General features: G+C 40.9%; 1 protein-coding gene across 1 annotated transcript in view; it reads right to left on the bottom strand.

Moving 5' to 3' along the window:
• Positions 1-15000, bottom strand: part of LOC104534564 (glycosyltransferase-like domain-containing protein 1) — a gene marked incomplete at both ends in the record, with an annotated part of 30809 nt that overhangs the window by 8488 nt on the left and 7321 nt on the right. The window contains one exon of the mRNA XM_010187094.1: positions 1426-1535. Within this exon, the coding sequence (XP_010185396.1) occupies positions 1426-1535 (110 nt within the window). The remainder of the gene's footprint in view (positions 1-1425; positions 1536-15000) is intronic.

Below are 15000 nucleotides of genomic sequence, written 5' to 3'. Positions count from 1 at the left end.
CAAATGAGATATGTAACAACATCCAAAATGAGTGTCAATAGAATCTGTTCCCGCAGTGCACCAGCGTATATTCCTATCTGTCACATATTCCTTAGAAATTTCTCCTTCTAAGAAATCTGGTGCGCTCAGTCTGGAAAGCAACGTTGCCTTGGGATCTGCGATAAGACTTGCCTGGAGGAACAGGTTTGCAGAAAACTGTCTAAAAAAGAAGTGGACAGAAAACACGCTACCGAATTATTACCTCTTTTTTTTTTTCCCCCAATCCAGCTGTGCCACAGTTGGGGACCCAAAAGTTATTTGGACCAGATCAATTTCTTGGTGTCTTAAAAACTGCAAAAATCAAAACTAAAACAATTGAAACATCACCAGATCAGCAGGCAACAGATAGGGCAGAACTGACAAATAAACTAAGCCCAGGTCTGTTTGTACAGGGATGTGGTGTGCAGAAAACTGTCTAAAAAAGAAGTGGACAGAAAACACGCTACCGAATTATTACCTCTTTTTTTTTTCCCCCAATCCAGCTGTGCCACAGTTGGGGACCCAAAAGTTATTTGGACCAGATCAATTTCTTGGTGTCTTAAAAACTGCAAAAATCAAAACTAAAACAATTGAAACATCACCAGATCAGCAGGCAACAGATAGGGCAGAACTGACAAATAACTAAGCCCAGGTCTGTTAGTACAGTGATGTGGTGGAGGGATGCAAGTCTGCATTTTGGAAAACACCTATGAGCTAAAACACCAGATATTTTGAAGCTCACTCAGCATTAATGCACATTTTTAAAAGGTTTAATTTACTGCAAATGCACTAAATACAGGATTTGATTATCCTCTTTATTATCACAATGACTCGGGCTTGAAGCTGTGTGTATTCCGAATAAACCCCGTGAGTTTTTCAGATGGGCGAAACCGCTTACGGAGCAGTGGTCGTCAGACACCAAGAAGCGGAAGGAGCGTGCAGGAGAGCGGTATAAAAATATTACAGATTAATGACCACTTTCATGCCAGATACAAACCAGAAGCGCTCCACAGAAGTCCTTAACCTCACGTCTGAAAGGGAACTAAGTGTTTTCACCTGCTAAAATCTCAGTCTGGGTTTCAGACGAGTGACCTCAACCCCAAAGATTTTTGGTTCCTCTCTCAACCATTCAATCGCTCACACCTATCTCTCTCCTTAAATAAATGTAGAAGTGCGACTGAACCACAGGTCATAAATAAGGCCTTGCACTGCCAAGTAAAATAAAAAATGCTTACTGCCTTTAATAATTTTAATTTTACAACAGATCAATACTATTTAGTTTTAAATAATAAGACTTAAAACATATTCTTTCACTAATATAAGACAATATGTACATGAAAACTACTTCTGAAAATATTTATTTTACTGTAATTTTACAGTAAAGGGGGGGAAAAAATGGAAAGATACCTGGAATTTCAGTGAAAGCCTCTCCAAGGACGGACACGTGAAAAGGTAAATCCTCCTCTTTCAGTCTCATCAGGACTTTAAAGAAAGTTTCAGGATCTTTGTCGTGTTCCCTTAAAACAAACAGAAATTATCTCAGCATCATTTACGTTTACTTGTGGAATTGTTTCATATGTTTTTCACTTTACCAGAACAGTATTTCTATTTTTCTTAAATTGTACTTCTGGGGACTCTTCAACATAATTTCCCCACGCTGCAAAGTTAAACGTTTCCCTCAACCCAGCACTCGGGATCAAAACTCAGCTTCAACAGATTTTTATTTCCCTTCCCTGTCTTAAATGACACCTCTACTCTTCAAATTACCAACTCTGAAAGTGAGAAGGATTAATACGTCACCTGGGTGAAGGTAAAACGATGTTAAAAAAGGAGCAGGATAGGAAAAAAATCTCCTATATTTTTTTTTTGCTTGTCAAAAAATATGTAGCTATTTTAGTATGTATTGTACAGTATATATTAGTATATATATGCATATATATTTAGTTTAACCCCTTTTTCAGGAGGAATAGTTTAATCAAAAACTTTCCCCTAAAACCATCGGATTTCCCAAACTGGAATTTGATAAATCCACACTAAACTCATGAAAAGCTTCTGATCCATTCAGTGCTTTAGGTAAAGAAGAAAGGAATAAACTAACATGAGGCATTTTCTGCCTCCAGACTTTTAAGGAGTTAGCTGGAAGTTAAAATAGCAAATAAGAAACCTGTATTTATTTGTAATTTCAGCTGAAGATAATAGTAAAGGTTTGCGTGGGTATGGCACTCAATGCCTTGAAACACAAGGATGGTTAACTAAAAATTACAATAAAATACAACAAGCCCATTTGCCAATCTATCTTCTTTACTAGCACGGAATTAAAGGTTCAAAAGATACCACAGATGATCTACATTTCCCAAATTTGCTAAGTTATATTAAAAATGAAATCAGATGATCCCCCCCACTCTAAGGTGAATATTATATCTTGCATTTAATTACTCTGCTTTAAATTATTGTATCCCAGACAGATGTGCACCATATGTCCTTTAAAATATTTTGGTTTTATTTCTTATTTTGAAAATTCCACCGTTTTCCTGCCTGTATTAAGGGAAAATCTATAGCTCAGCTGTCCCGGTGTCTTTCTTCACAGCCTAATTTTGCAGAATGGATCTGTAGGTTTGTCTCACTGCTATATGAACGATTAATAATTATATCATTCAGGAAATCTGAAGCCAAATGACATCTGCAGCTCTACATGTGTTAATTTCTCATTCAGTCAATATTTTTGGTTCAGGGAATTAAACCAAATTAATCTTATAATTAATGTGACTTCCCTAGGCTGAGAAATCTTCAGGAACGGTGGAGTTTTTCAGAATTAGTTGCGTTTTCTTAAAATAAAGCCAGACAATAATTACTTTAAGAAGTCCTCCATCCTCCCAGAGTTGTTTTGTTCCCAGTAATGAGGAGGAATGCAACTGCCTGAGCTTCGTAATTTGTTTCACATCTGCGAACCAGGAGTTTTCACGGTGGTTCCAGTAACCAAAGTGGATGCGAACGCTGGCTCCGAGAATTTCTTCCCGTTGTAAAGATCCCAGTGGTTTGCTGGCATCCTCACAATTAAAACGTCCACCTGCTTTGGGCAGGTAAATTCTGTGCAGAAACACGCTGCCAGTGTTTTAGTGCCCTCCAAATGCCCAGCTGAACGACCCAAAACAGGATTATAGCAGAGGATCCAGACTTGGCTGGAAGGGGACATCTCTATGGGAAACATTTGCACAGAAAATAGCGTCGGTGCGGGGAGTCAGTGTAATTCAATGTAACGCTTCCTTTAGCCTCAGTTTCCCCTTTTTTGGGTGCTGTAGAAGTGATCCTGAGAAGCACACCCCGTATCCGCTGCAGAGCCATGCTCAGCTCATCCCCAGGTGGACCAAAACAGCTCCAGCAGCCTCAACAGATCAAGCCACCACACATACAGGACCTTTCCAAGCAATTCCCAGCTCCGCTAGCGGCTCTGCAGTCACAAAAAGTCCTTCCAGCAAAGGATACGCTTTCCCTCTCCCTTTCCAGAAGAGACCAGGGGTCCCAGAGGCAGCCAAAAGTGGAGGATGCTGTTGGAGCCACACTGTCAAGGAGCTGGCAGGAGAACGCGGAGCCTTGCAGCTCGGCGAAGCCACATAAGCTGCACATATTTAGGAAAACTGATAGGAATTGGAAGTTGCAGCTTTGTTTAATAGGTGGGGAAGAACAGAAGGAAAATTTGGCACCCAGAAGGAATGCTGAAAGGGGAAACGTTTCCTCTGCACCGGAGCCTCTCAAACGGGTTTTCTGCTGTAGGTGATCCTCCTTTAACAATATTTTGCTTTTATGTGATCCTCACCGATTTTAATGACATGTTTTGTGAAGCTTGGAGCTTTTTCTATATGGGAGGTCATCTCATTTGAGTTCTCAGTTCCTCTGACTTTTCCACAATGTATTTTCAGTTAAGACCTACAGAAATCTTCCAGCACATGCACCCTACAGGCTGCAACGCGTTTTTATTCCCCCAAGTTACTAAAGGTAGAGCTGCTCCTGGTAGAAAGCAATAAATAAATAGTCCAGGACCACCTCTTTACTGCATCCAAAAAAAAAAAAAGAAGAGAGCTCTGTTTCTTGGCTGACATGGAGAAAATCATATACAATCCAGTCTGCCTTACTCAGCAACAACTGCTAAACACACCAGATTGCCATAGCAGTGATCGTGGAAAAAGATGAACACAATATGGGATGTCTGTTCTGTAAAGATCTGCTCAAAATGACGTGCACTTTTGGCTGCATCTGTTGCATTTTTGAGCTTTATTAAACAGTATTAATTATATATACGCCATTTCCTTACGAAGAACGGCGAAACCTGTGTAAAAGTCTGATATTAAAATGCCAACTTTTCTTTTAAGATACGATGTTTGGGGAAAAATTAAGTTAACGTGACTGTAGGGTCTGTCTTTGTTTAATTTAGGTATTTTAAAGACTTTTGTACCATTGCTTGATTTGATATGCATCTGGTAAAGGAAAAATAAGAACTGGGTATGGTACGAAGATGCTCTGAATTTCATTGTAAGAGCATGAAAACGCCAGAATGACCAAAGCACAGCTGTGAATGCCACAGAACAGACACAAGGCCCTACCTATGCTCGGATTTGAGGGTACTGCTGTTGGAGGCATTCAACATCCATGTTTAGATGCTGCACACTAAAATTGTACCCAGGAATTTTTATTTTTGACTGTAAAACACATTGCAAGAGAAACATTTGAAGCCTCTCTTAGGAACCTGTAATAATTCAATCACTCTCTCAAGAACTGGTTTAGTGGCCTGGGTATGGGAACATGGCCCCGGGTCCAGCCTGATTTACTGACTCCCCTTTGTAATCCAAAATAAAACTTTCCAGACTGTCCTCAAAGTGGGGAAGGGGATGGTGGTGGTACCAGCAGCACCAGAACTGAGTCTCCATTATCTCTGCCTTTGAATTTCTGCTTATAAAATGGGTGTGACAGTATTATTTTTTCACCACAGAAGGATGCTGTCAGGATTAATTGATGGCTTGACATCCCTCTTTTCAGCCTAGAAATGATTAAAACAAGCAACTTCCTAGCGTTACGATGCTGCTGCTCTGTAAAATCAATGGCGAGAGGCTTCGAAACGCCCTGCTGCTATTCGGGGATTTTTGGGAATTCAGCCCTCCAGCGTTACCCACTGCTGCCACTGGAAACAGAGAGCAGGGAGACTGGCTGTACTGGAGAACACCCATATCCCTGCTCAGTGCTGGAAAACACATTAAAAAATAAAATAAAATATCACAATATGGCCCTTTATATTATTCAGTTCATATTCATCTCCTGAATTTGAGTGAAATCCAGTAAGAGACCCATATGGCCTTCTGTGACTTAAGTTTAATTTTTTAAGTAGATGTAAACTTATCATACACAGTGATAATCGCAGTTATTTCAGATTTGGAGGAAGACATAGCTGTGCAATGAGAAAGTAAGAGAGTTGTGGAAAAGAGACAGGACTTGCTCAAAGAGGCAAAATAAATGCAGTCTATTAAAAAATACATTAAAATGTACAGCTTATGCAAGTTAAGGAGTAACATAAAAGTGCTAAACCAGGGGAGAAAGTCTTAATATTTGAGAAAATATTGCATAAAGGGAATGTAATGCTTGTGAAAGCAACGGCCCTGTCGGGCCATCTCTTAAGGTGCCACATATTCTGAAAGGGTTACAAATACGCTCGGCTAAAAGCAACATTAAAAGGGTTGATCTTAATCTTCTTAGGACATTCAGCATGGGAGATGTGCAGCGGTAGAGAATCCCAAATTGTGAGGGCACGCAGGAGTATTTCACTTTTTACAGCGCCTTAAATCTAAGCAATTCAAACTGGGTGCTTCTGCCTCCCTGTTTTGTAAAATCACCTGGACATCAGGCGGGCAAAGGTGGGAAATGGCTAAAACAGGTGGAACATTTTAATTTTTTTTAAGATTTATTTTAGGGAGTATTCCAAGAGCTAAACCACAGATTTCTGCCTGCCTGCAATTATGGCTAGAAAAATGGCTGCTAAAATAGGCCGCTGTAGCATCACTCATTATTTATGAAGCTGGGCAGCAGTCGTGGAGATGGAGGAGTGGGCAAGGGACACCCGGGAGGAGAGCAAGGGACAGGGGACATCAGGCAGGGAAAGGCACGGCCATGGCAAAGCACAGGAAAGGGGCTGGGGAAGTCTGTGAGCACAGAATCAATAATTAAAAGTGAAGGAAATGAAGTTTCTGAGACACAGACCTTGAAGCGGATGACAGCGGTCCTTTAGTTTTTGGGAAGATGAAATAGTGAGGAGCGAGTGTGGCAGCGAGCAGGAAGACAACATAAAGGGGAAGAGAACCACGAGAAGAGAAAACAAATAGGCAAAAACTCAGATATTCAAGTTGAAGGCTAAAAAGTGATGGCATATCCAAACCCAGGGAGGGAAATGATAAATAGAGAGTAAATAGAAGAGAAAAAGGAAAAGGCATAGGCTTGGGAAAAATGAAAGAACACAGAAAAATCAGACTCAGAGATGAGAGAAGCTGCAGAGAGCATTTGAGAGTGCTATCAGTGGTAAAGGTCGGAAAAATATCAGTAAAGATATAAAATAGGAAGCAAAAATAAAAGTGCATGGTAATTAAAGGAGAGCTGGAGAGGAAGAGAATAAAGAGAGCAAAGGCAGGCAGTGGTGTTAGCAGGGAAGCAGAGTGCAGCGAGGATAGGAAACAAAAGCACCATGGAGCAAAAAAGAGGAAAATCTGCAAAATCTCTGGTAAGAGTTCACATTTTTGAAAGCAGGAAGGTGAAGAAAAGCAGGGGCAGTCACACCCCGAGCAGGAGCTAAGGTAACCTCTGTTTGGGGGATAACTGCAGGAACTTGAGGTTCTTTACTGGTCTGGCTGATACGGGGCAGACTGGGGAGGGTGGCGAGGATGCCATGGGCTGATAAGGACTCACAGGACATCAGCCTGCTCCTGCTGACCCCGTATCTGTCCGCGGCGATCTCAAGAAGGGAACATCACCAAACGGCGCCGTCCTCGCACGCACACTTTGCTGAGCCAGAAATGGGGCTCCACTGCATGGCACCTCACCCAAGGAACAAGATCAGGGACTTCTCCACTATTTACTGTATGACACACTGATATTTTACATTCATTCTTGAGCTCAGCAAAATCTGAGTATAGGTTTATTATAACCTAACGATGATAGAAAGTAGCAACGTAACTACATAAAAAATAAGCCTGGCCCTTTCCTGACACTGATTTCCCACGAGATGGCTCTGCCCAGGTTTCCCCATCTGTAAGATTCAGTCGCACAGGAGCTTTCATTTACAGAAATGCAGCAAGGTTTGGAGTCAGTGAATACTTCAAGAGGTTAATATTCTTCTTAAAACAAGAGGGCTCGCGTTACAAGCCTATCCAATATACCAAATAAAATACGTTCTAGCAATTGTTTTCATGGAGAATAGAAGACTTCTCTAAATCAAATGACTTTAATATACATTTTCTATGTTGAGATTGGAGGAAAAAAAAAAAGAGAGACCACAAAAATTAAAATTTTAATACCAAATTTCTGGTAACTGTGCTCATGATAACTGCAGAAGAGGAAATATTACTGCCGGGAAAGAGCTATTAGAAAAGAAACAGGGGAAAAAGAAATAACTATGAAAATGCAAACACGAAGGAAAAGTTAATTGCTTTGCATTTACTCAATTCATCACAGTATTCTTCCATCTTTTTACATTTCCAATACGAGGTGGAGGTAGACTGCAAATATGTAGTTAAGTCCAATGAGTTTCTGTCTTCAGCCGATGCGCTTACAAAATGTCTCTGCTGTAATTGTGCCTCTAAACATTGTCTGGCAGCATCAGCATCAAAAGTTACCACAGTTTCTCATACCCCCTCGCTCAACAGAAAATGGAGTCAAGTAGAAAGAAATGTTTTTGCATAAGTGCCGCTGAAAAAAAGGACCCTATGGAATAAATGTTAGCTACCAATTTTGGAGGTCCTACAAGCAAATAAAGGTCCTGGTCCTTGCCTGCGCTTGCAAAACCACCTCTGCAAGCCAAGGAATTAAAAAGAATGGCACTAAAGAGGCAAAACGCAGCCAAACAGCACTGGCAAACACAGGGTTTTATTTTCTATTACAGCCCGTGCTGTATTTACAGGGAGGGGTGTGTATTTTACCTTCTGATTTTTTCAAATCGCTGGCCTGAGAAAAATGGGTGGCATTTTGCTTTCCGCTGGAAAAGCATTTTCTCCTATCTCGTGTTATCTAGAAGAGATTCATAAAAAAAGAACCTTGGGAGTTTATTGTTTAGATCTTTCTTCTTCTCCCCTCACAACTCACCAAGAAAAAACCCAAAATAAAATATTGCGCATCCTCTAACCAAAGAAACCTCAGGATCAGCATCACTCACTGAGGCCCCCGTTTATTTCCTAAAAAGAGATTAACCTTTGAAGACAAAGACCGGCGCTTGGTCTCAGTTACCTTGCTGTAAAAATCAATACGCTTTTATTCAGATGCCTTTTCATTTCTTTTACTCCAACTTAAGAGAACCTAGATCTTTTCACAAGTAAAAGATGCAGATAAAAAACCATTTTACTCGAATCTGCAACACAACCCAACACAACAGACTACTCCCAAATAGTTTCTTTAAAAACGTATATATTAAAATGAACGTCCCTTTGTGTTGCGCACACATAACAAGTGGTCTCCTGTTTTAGTGAATCAAGATGAAACAATCTGAGCGAGCCTGACAGCGCCGATAACCATACACAATGTGTCTTATTGCAATTCAACACACTATTAAAATGTTATAACATGGTAATAACAGAGAGCTGTGAATATGATAGAAGTGGATACAAACCTACATAACTCATCCTTTTTGGATTTGCAAAACAGGATCAAGGATGAAGCTCCCAAGCAGGAACTTTCTCAGCACCAAGACCAAGGCTTGAAACTCGTTATTCAACACGATTAAAGTACCTAAAAATCTCACTGCTTTCAGAACGAGGAATCAACTCATTTCACCCAGTCAGTTTTTGCACAAACACAACTGAGAAAAAGCAGAGATCAGAGGACAAAAAAGGAGTGAAAACATGGAGAAAAGGAAAGCAGAGGAGGAGAAGAAGGGAGAGGGAGAAGAGAGTCAAACAGCTGCAATGTGGTAACAAGAGGAAACTAATTAAAAAGAGCTTTGAAGGAAGAGTTATAACCCCCCAGTACTGGTGAATGTAAGAATATTGCACCATTTTCTTAGGAAATACTTGATTTTTGTCTTTTGGAGGGTGTTTGCATACTTTGGTTATGCTGTGAATTAAGAGGGGCTGGTGGCACCATCTGCAAGGTTTGCCTGGGATTTCTTATTACAAAACCTCTTCTGTCCCTGTCTATGGTGTTTCCCGAGACGGAGGCTATCTTGGAGCAGAATCTGCTAGACAAATTCTGCCAAGAGTTTTCCAGAACTTCCAAAGAACAAGATTTAAAAAAAAAAACAAACTGCAAACTGTATCTTTCATTTATTAAATTTCACAGAATCACAGAATCACTTGGTTGGAAAGCCCTCTGAGATCATCACGTCCAACCGCTCCTGTCTACCCCCTAAACCATATCCTTAAGTACATCGTCTACCCGCTCTTTAAACACATCCAGGGGTGGTGACTCCACCACCTCCCTGGGCAGCCTGTTCCAGCTTCTGACGACCCTCTCAGTAAAGAACTTCCTCCTTATCTCTAACCTGAACCTCCCTTGGCAAAGCTTGGTGCCGTTTCCCCTTGCTCTATCCCCCATCACCTGGGAGAAGAGACCAGCACCCACCTCTCTCCAAGCTCCCTTGAGGCAGTTGTAGGTGGTGATGAGGTCTCCCCTCAGCCTTCTCTTCTCCAGGCTAAACAAGCCCAGTTCCCTCAGCCGCTCCTCATCAGGCTTGTTCTCCAGAGCCCTCACCATCCTTGTGGCTCTTCTCTGAACACGCTCCAGAATCTCAACATTTCAAATAAGCCTCCGTTTTAAGTATTGACCCTCTTTTTGCTTTAGAGTAAAAACTGAGTATTTGGATGCATTTGATTTGAAGCCAAAGATACTCTTTGTTGTAGCTGTTGCAAGTCTTCCTAAAAATCTAGCCAAGCCTTTGAAAATTTTCATTTTTGTGCCTGATCACTGAAGGGTCAAAGTGTCTTGGGCACACCTAAAGCTGAGCAAGGCAATCCTACCATTGCTGGTCAGGCTGCTAAAAGCCAGGCAGGATTTAACACCTGAACTGAAAACACAAATCCCGTCTTCATTTTCAATGATTCCTCTGCTGGATTCAGAACAAAATTACTGGACTTTGCAGAATAAAGAATTTTTATGTGCATTGAAAATAATAATAATAATAAAACAAGAAGAAAATGGAGGATTTGGTTCATAAAATAAAGCAATGTAAGAGATGGGTTGAAGAGGCAGAAAGTGGTAATGGCAATGTGTGCTTTTCTAGTTTGACCAAAACTCTCAGATATGGACCAGAATAAAGCAAAGGGGACAAATAAATAAGATCTGATCAATAAGACCAGTTATGCAGGAATAGCATGGCACAGAAATAGGGAACTGAGTGAAGACGTAGAGGGACAATATACAACACAAGGCCAGTTCATACTGGAAAAAACGTGGTAAGCTGAATAAGGACACCAGTGTAGGAGAGCGAGAGGACAACACAATTGGCCAATGGAGCTGAGGGGAAAACAGGGACCAATGTGTTGTAGAAGGTCACCATGGAAAAAGGGACAGCCAAGCCTGCTGGTGCTGTGATGGTAAACTGATACTTCTATCCAAACTTAAATAACCTCCAAACGTCCAGGCGATGAAGTTGTGGTCTTACATTAACTCAAAATCAGTTTTTAAGAAATCTGAGGAAGAGCTGTTCACGAGGGCAAGTAGCAATAGGACGAGGGATAATGGTTTTAAACTAGAAAGGGGTAGATTTAGGCTGGATATTGGGAAAAAGTTCTTCACCATGAGGGTGGTCGATCAGTGGCACAGGTTGCCCACAGAGGTGGTGCAGGTCCCATCCCTGGAGATATTCAAGGTCAGGTTTGATGGGGCTCTGAGCAACCTGATCTGGTACCAATGTCCCTGTCACTGCAGGGTTGGACTGGATGAGCTGTAAAGGTCCCTTCCAACCCATTCTCTGATTTATTACACAGGCTTCAGAGGATGGCACTGAAGCAGCTGCTCTGCAAGCATCTGGAGAGCACAGAGGGAGTGAAGAAGGAAGGTTTCTGCATGTGCAATTTGAAGCTGAATCTTTGTGGTACTCAACTTCTTTCTTATATTTCAGCAAACAGGTACATCAGAGCACAAAGCCATCCCATGGAGAATAAAACCACTCACGGGGCTTGACTTTTGGGTTTTGGGAACTGCTCTTACAATGTGGTACCACAGTTTACTACCTGCACCCCAGGTACGACGCTGCTTCAACCTTGACTCTACAGGAGTGGAAAAAGGGTTTACACCAAATTGCTTTAAATGCATCGAGAAGCAGAATTGGCCCATGAAGCTTAAATATAGAAAAGAAAGCAGAGTGCTTAGTAGATGTGAAAGCAGGAAGGGTATTTGGGGAAGCAGTGAGTAAAAATAAAAAACTGTTTTATTTTAATACGATTCTTTTTCAGCCTATTAAGTTCTCCAGTATCAGAACGAAGTCTGCTAAAAGTTAGTAAATAAAGGCTTTCAGGAGAGCTTTATTAAATCACTTATGACTTATCAAGTTAAAACTCCCACTCAGCTATCTTAATAAAACTTTCAGAGAATATATTTAATTTTCCTGGAAATCAGAAGCCAATTACTAAGCACAGGAGTTACTGTCTGCTACGCCACCGATCAGCTTTCTGTAAATAGAATATTTACCAACAACTTGGATTTAGTTCCCTAAAGTTTCGGTTTCTGAAGGTCAAATAACTATGTAACTGCTTAATAAAGAAGCAAAGAAGTACCTCTAAATATCTCCAAGCTCTGATGGGCTTATATTCTGCTCCTTAGGTGAGGTATTAGCAAAGCTTATTTATTTTCATTTCCAAGGCTTTTATTTGCTCATTCCCTTGTGGTAAAGCTGATTTCCATGATGATTCCCTTCTTAATTTTAATACCCTTTTTACTCATCATATAGACATAAGAATTTTCCATAAAATAATGAAACCCTTCCAAAGGAAATGAAGACAAGTAGGAGAGGAAAGTAAACTACAGCTTACTTTTTCTTTTTTTTCCCATTAATTGATCCACTGTCATATGCATATATGAAAGATTTTTTTTTTTAATGAAGGGAAAATAAGGTTAATTAACATAAAACCCCTCACTCCTTGAGATGTTGAATTTTGTATTTTATCCATGCTGCCTTAAGTGCCTTGATTTCCCAGTAATGACCTAGTTCTCCTAATGAGTAACATTAACCCCTGGCTGTAGCTGTCCAGGACTTAATTGTCAACTGGAGCTGAAATAGGAGAGTTTGCCGATCAGCAGGTATGTGGTATATTAACTCATGTCATTTCAGACCCTAATAAATAAATCTGTTGCTAAGGCAACAGGAACATCAGCTGTATCACTTTTTCCTTCCTTCCCCCCACACCCCCTTTTTAAAGGAAACCGCCTTTCGCACCCAGCTTTTTAAAAAAGGAAATTAGCTGCATGTAACCGTAATTAGAAGAAACATCGTTTCTCATCTCAGAAACATATCGACGTTAATGGAAAAAGGCATTCAAAAAGAGAGAGCTGCGTTCTGCTGTGAGCAGGGTAACTGAAATGGTTTCCCTCAACTGAGGGAATGCGATCATCTCACAAAATATTTCAGCTCTTCATATTTCTGAGATATTTCCCCTTTTCTTTAGTGATGCCAACTGAGCAAACTGCTTCAGCTCGTAATGAGGAGCCACGTGAGAAAAAATACCCCTCAAACCCAAATATCTTCACCGTTTTCTTCTGATATGTGCAGGCAGCACAAATATTTCTGTGTCCCATAACATTTGGGAAGGAAGATCTTGGTCGTCCTTGTTGGCGATGATGCACTGCTGAGGTCGCCCACAGCCTCACAGGTGAACATCACGGCCATTAATTCCTGCCATTCTACCACAAAATTGAGTATTTAGCTTAAAATTTTCAAAATTGAGACATTTACAGTTAGTTTGTGATTACAGGACAGTTCTTCCAAATCTTCAGTTATCCCCATCTCAACCAGAGATCAGGCAGGAAAGGAACTGAAGAGAGGTTCATAAGGCAAATTATTGCTCTTGGAACACTTACTATAGGCTCTGCTCACACTGTAAACACAACAAACTGCTCCTGAAATTTATATCTGGCCTTCCAGCTGAAGAACTAAAGCACCTTTTTTCTGTAATCAGAATTAGAGATGTTTTCTCCTCTGGACTATCATCTTTTTATAGCACTTTGAGAAAAAGTACTATAAGAAAGATGGGAAAAAATGACACTGAGGTGTCCATTATAGGAGGACTTTCACACCTGAGAGGACTTCATTATATGATGAACTGTTCTACAAGCCCTTAAAAACAGTGATTGAGGAACAGTGTATCTTCCACTGAAAGGTGTCAATACCCCAAATCTCTGGCCATGGAAACAAATCTCAAGGTTGGGCTTCACCAACGAATGAGCAAGAAGAGAAGAACGGATGCTTCCAAAATGCCCTTCCAGTTAACATTTAAATCTGAACTTCTCAGAGTATTGCATTAACTTTCTTATTTGCTACTTATACCTCAAAAGTGATTTTTAGGTGAAGCACTTACTCTTTTGTCTTTTGGTGTCTCGGTGGGATAAACTTTGGTCCAAAATACTCAACAGTGTGAGGAAAACATGACGGGGGTATAGATTCACTGTGTATTAAAGAAGCTGTACTCTCAAATGTCTCTATATTAAATAGTTTTGAATTCTGAATTCAAAGGCAAACAGTCACTACACAAATGCTGTGTTGCAATGCCAAGATCATAGTATCATAGAATCATTTAGGTTGGAAAAGACCTTTAAGGTCATCGAGTCCAACCACTGTAGTCCACTACAAAGTCCACCACTAAACCACGGCCCTAAATGCCACATCCACACATCTAAATCCCTCCATGGATGGTGACTGCACCACTTCTCTGGGCAACTCATTCCAGTGCTTGACGTCCTTTCAGTGTTTAGGGACAGGCCCTTTGCAAGGACTTGCTCCTGAGTGAAGGGGACCAGGTCTTCATGATGGGTAACCACACATTACTACAGCACCAGAGATTACAATACAAGCTTTCTTCCATGGGCCCATTTCTTCAGCTCTGACTTTGTGACGCTCTATGTTAAAAACAGGCAGCTGGGCACAGCGTTATCTCTGTACACACCGTTTTCCCTTAGAGCAGAAACTTCAGATAATTACTGCAATCTAGATTCTGTTTTTCTTCTGAATTTCCTCATCGTGACTTCCACCACCATTCCTCCCGCCCCAGTATCTCCTGCCCCACACTCTTGTCACACGCTGGTATGTACAGACACGAGATAACGGGGTTATCTGATCATCCACGTGAACTGATAGCGGCTATTTGCTTGTACGTGTGTGCAAATTCTCCATCTTTTATCACACCCGTACAATTAGGGGAAGAAGAATTGATTTCTGACAACTTTCTCTTATCAAGTCTTTAACTGCTGAGATGATACAGCGTGCACAGGGAAAAAAGAAACAAGGCTCAAATGAATGCCTTGAGTTAAAAGCAGCACTGCAGGCCTTGTCCATGAAAGAGAGAAGTAAGGAGCCTCCAATCTTAAAATGAAATTAAGTATAGGGCAACCTGGATGACGTGACTGTGATTTGCAGCATCAAACACATCACTGTCATGTTCATGGGCAGAAGGAGCTGAGGATCACGCTGGTGTACCCCAAATACAGCAAAATAAGCTTTGCCATGTGTCTGTGGCCCCACTGCAGGGCAGTGAGAGGGAATAATGTACACGAATAGACGTTGGTGGGTTGGTTTTGGAGGAGATTGGA

This window comes from Mesitornis unicolor, unplaced genomic scaffold (assembly GCF_000695765.1).
Source record: "Mesitornis unicolor isolate BGI_N332 unplaced genomic scaffold, ASM69576v1 scaffold38276, whole genome shotgun sequence".
In the NCBI taxonomy this organism is placed as follows: Eukaryota; Metazoa; Chordata; class Aves; order Mesitornithiformes; family Mesitornithidae; genus Mesitornis; species Mesitornis unicolor.
This window is presented reverse-complemented; position numbering and strand designations above follow the sequence as displayed.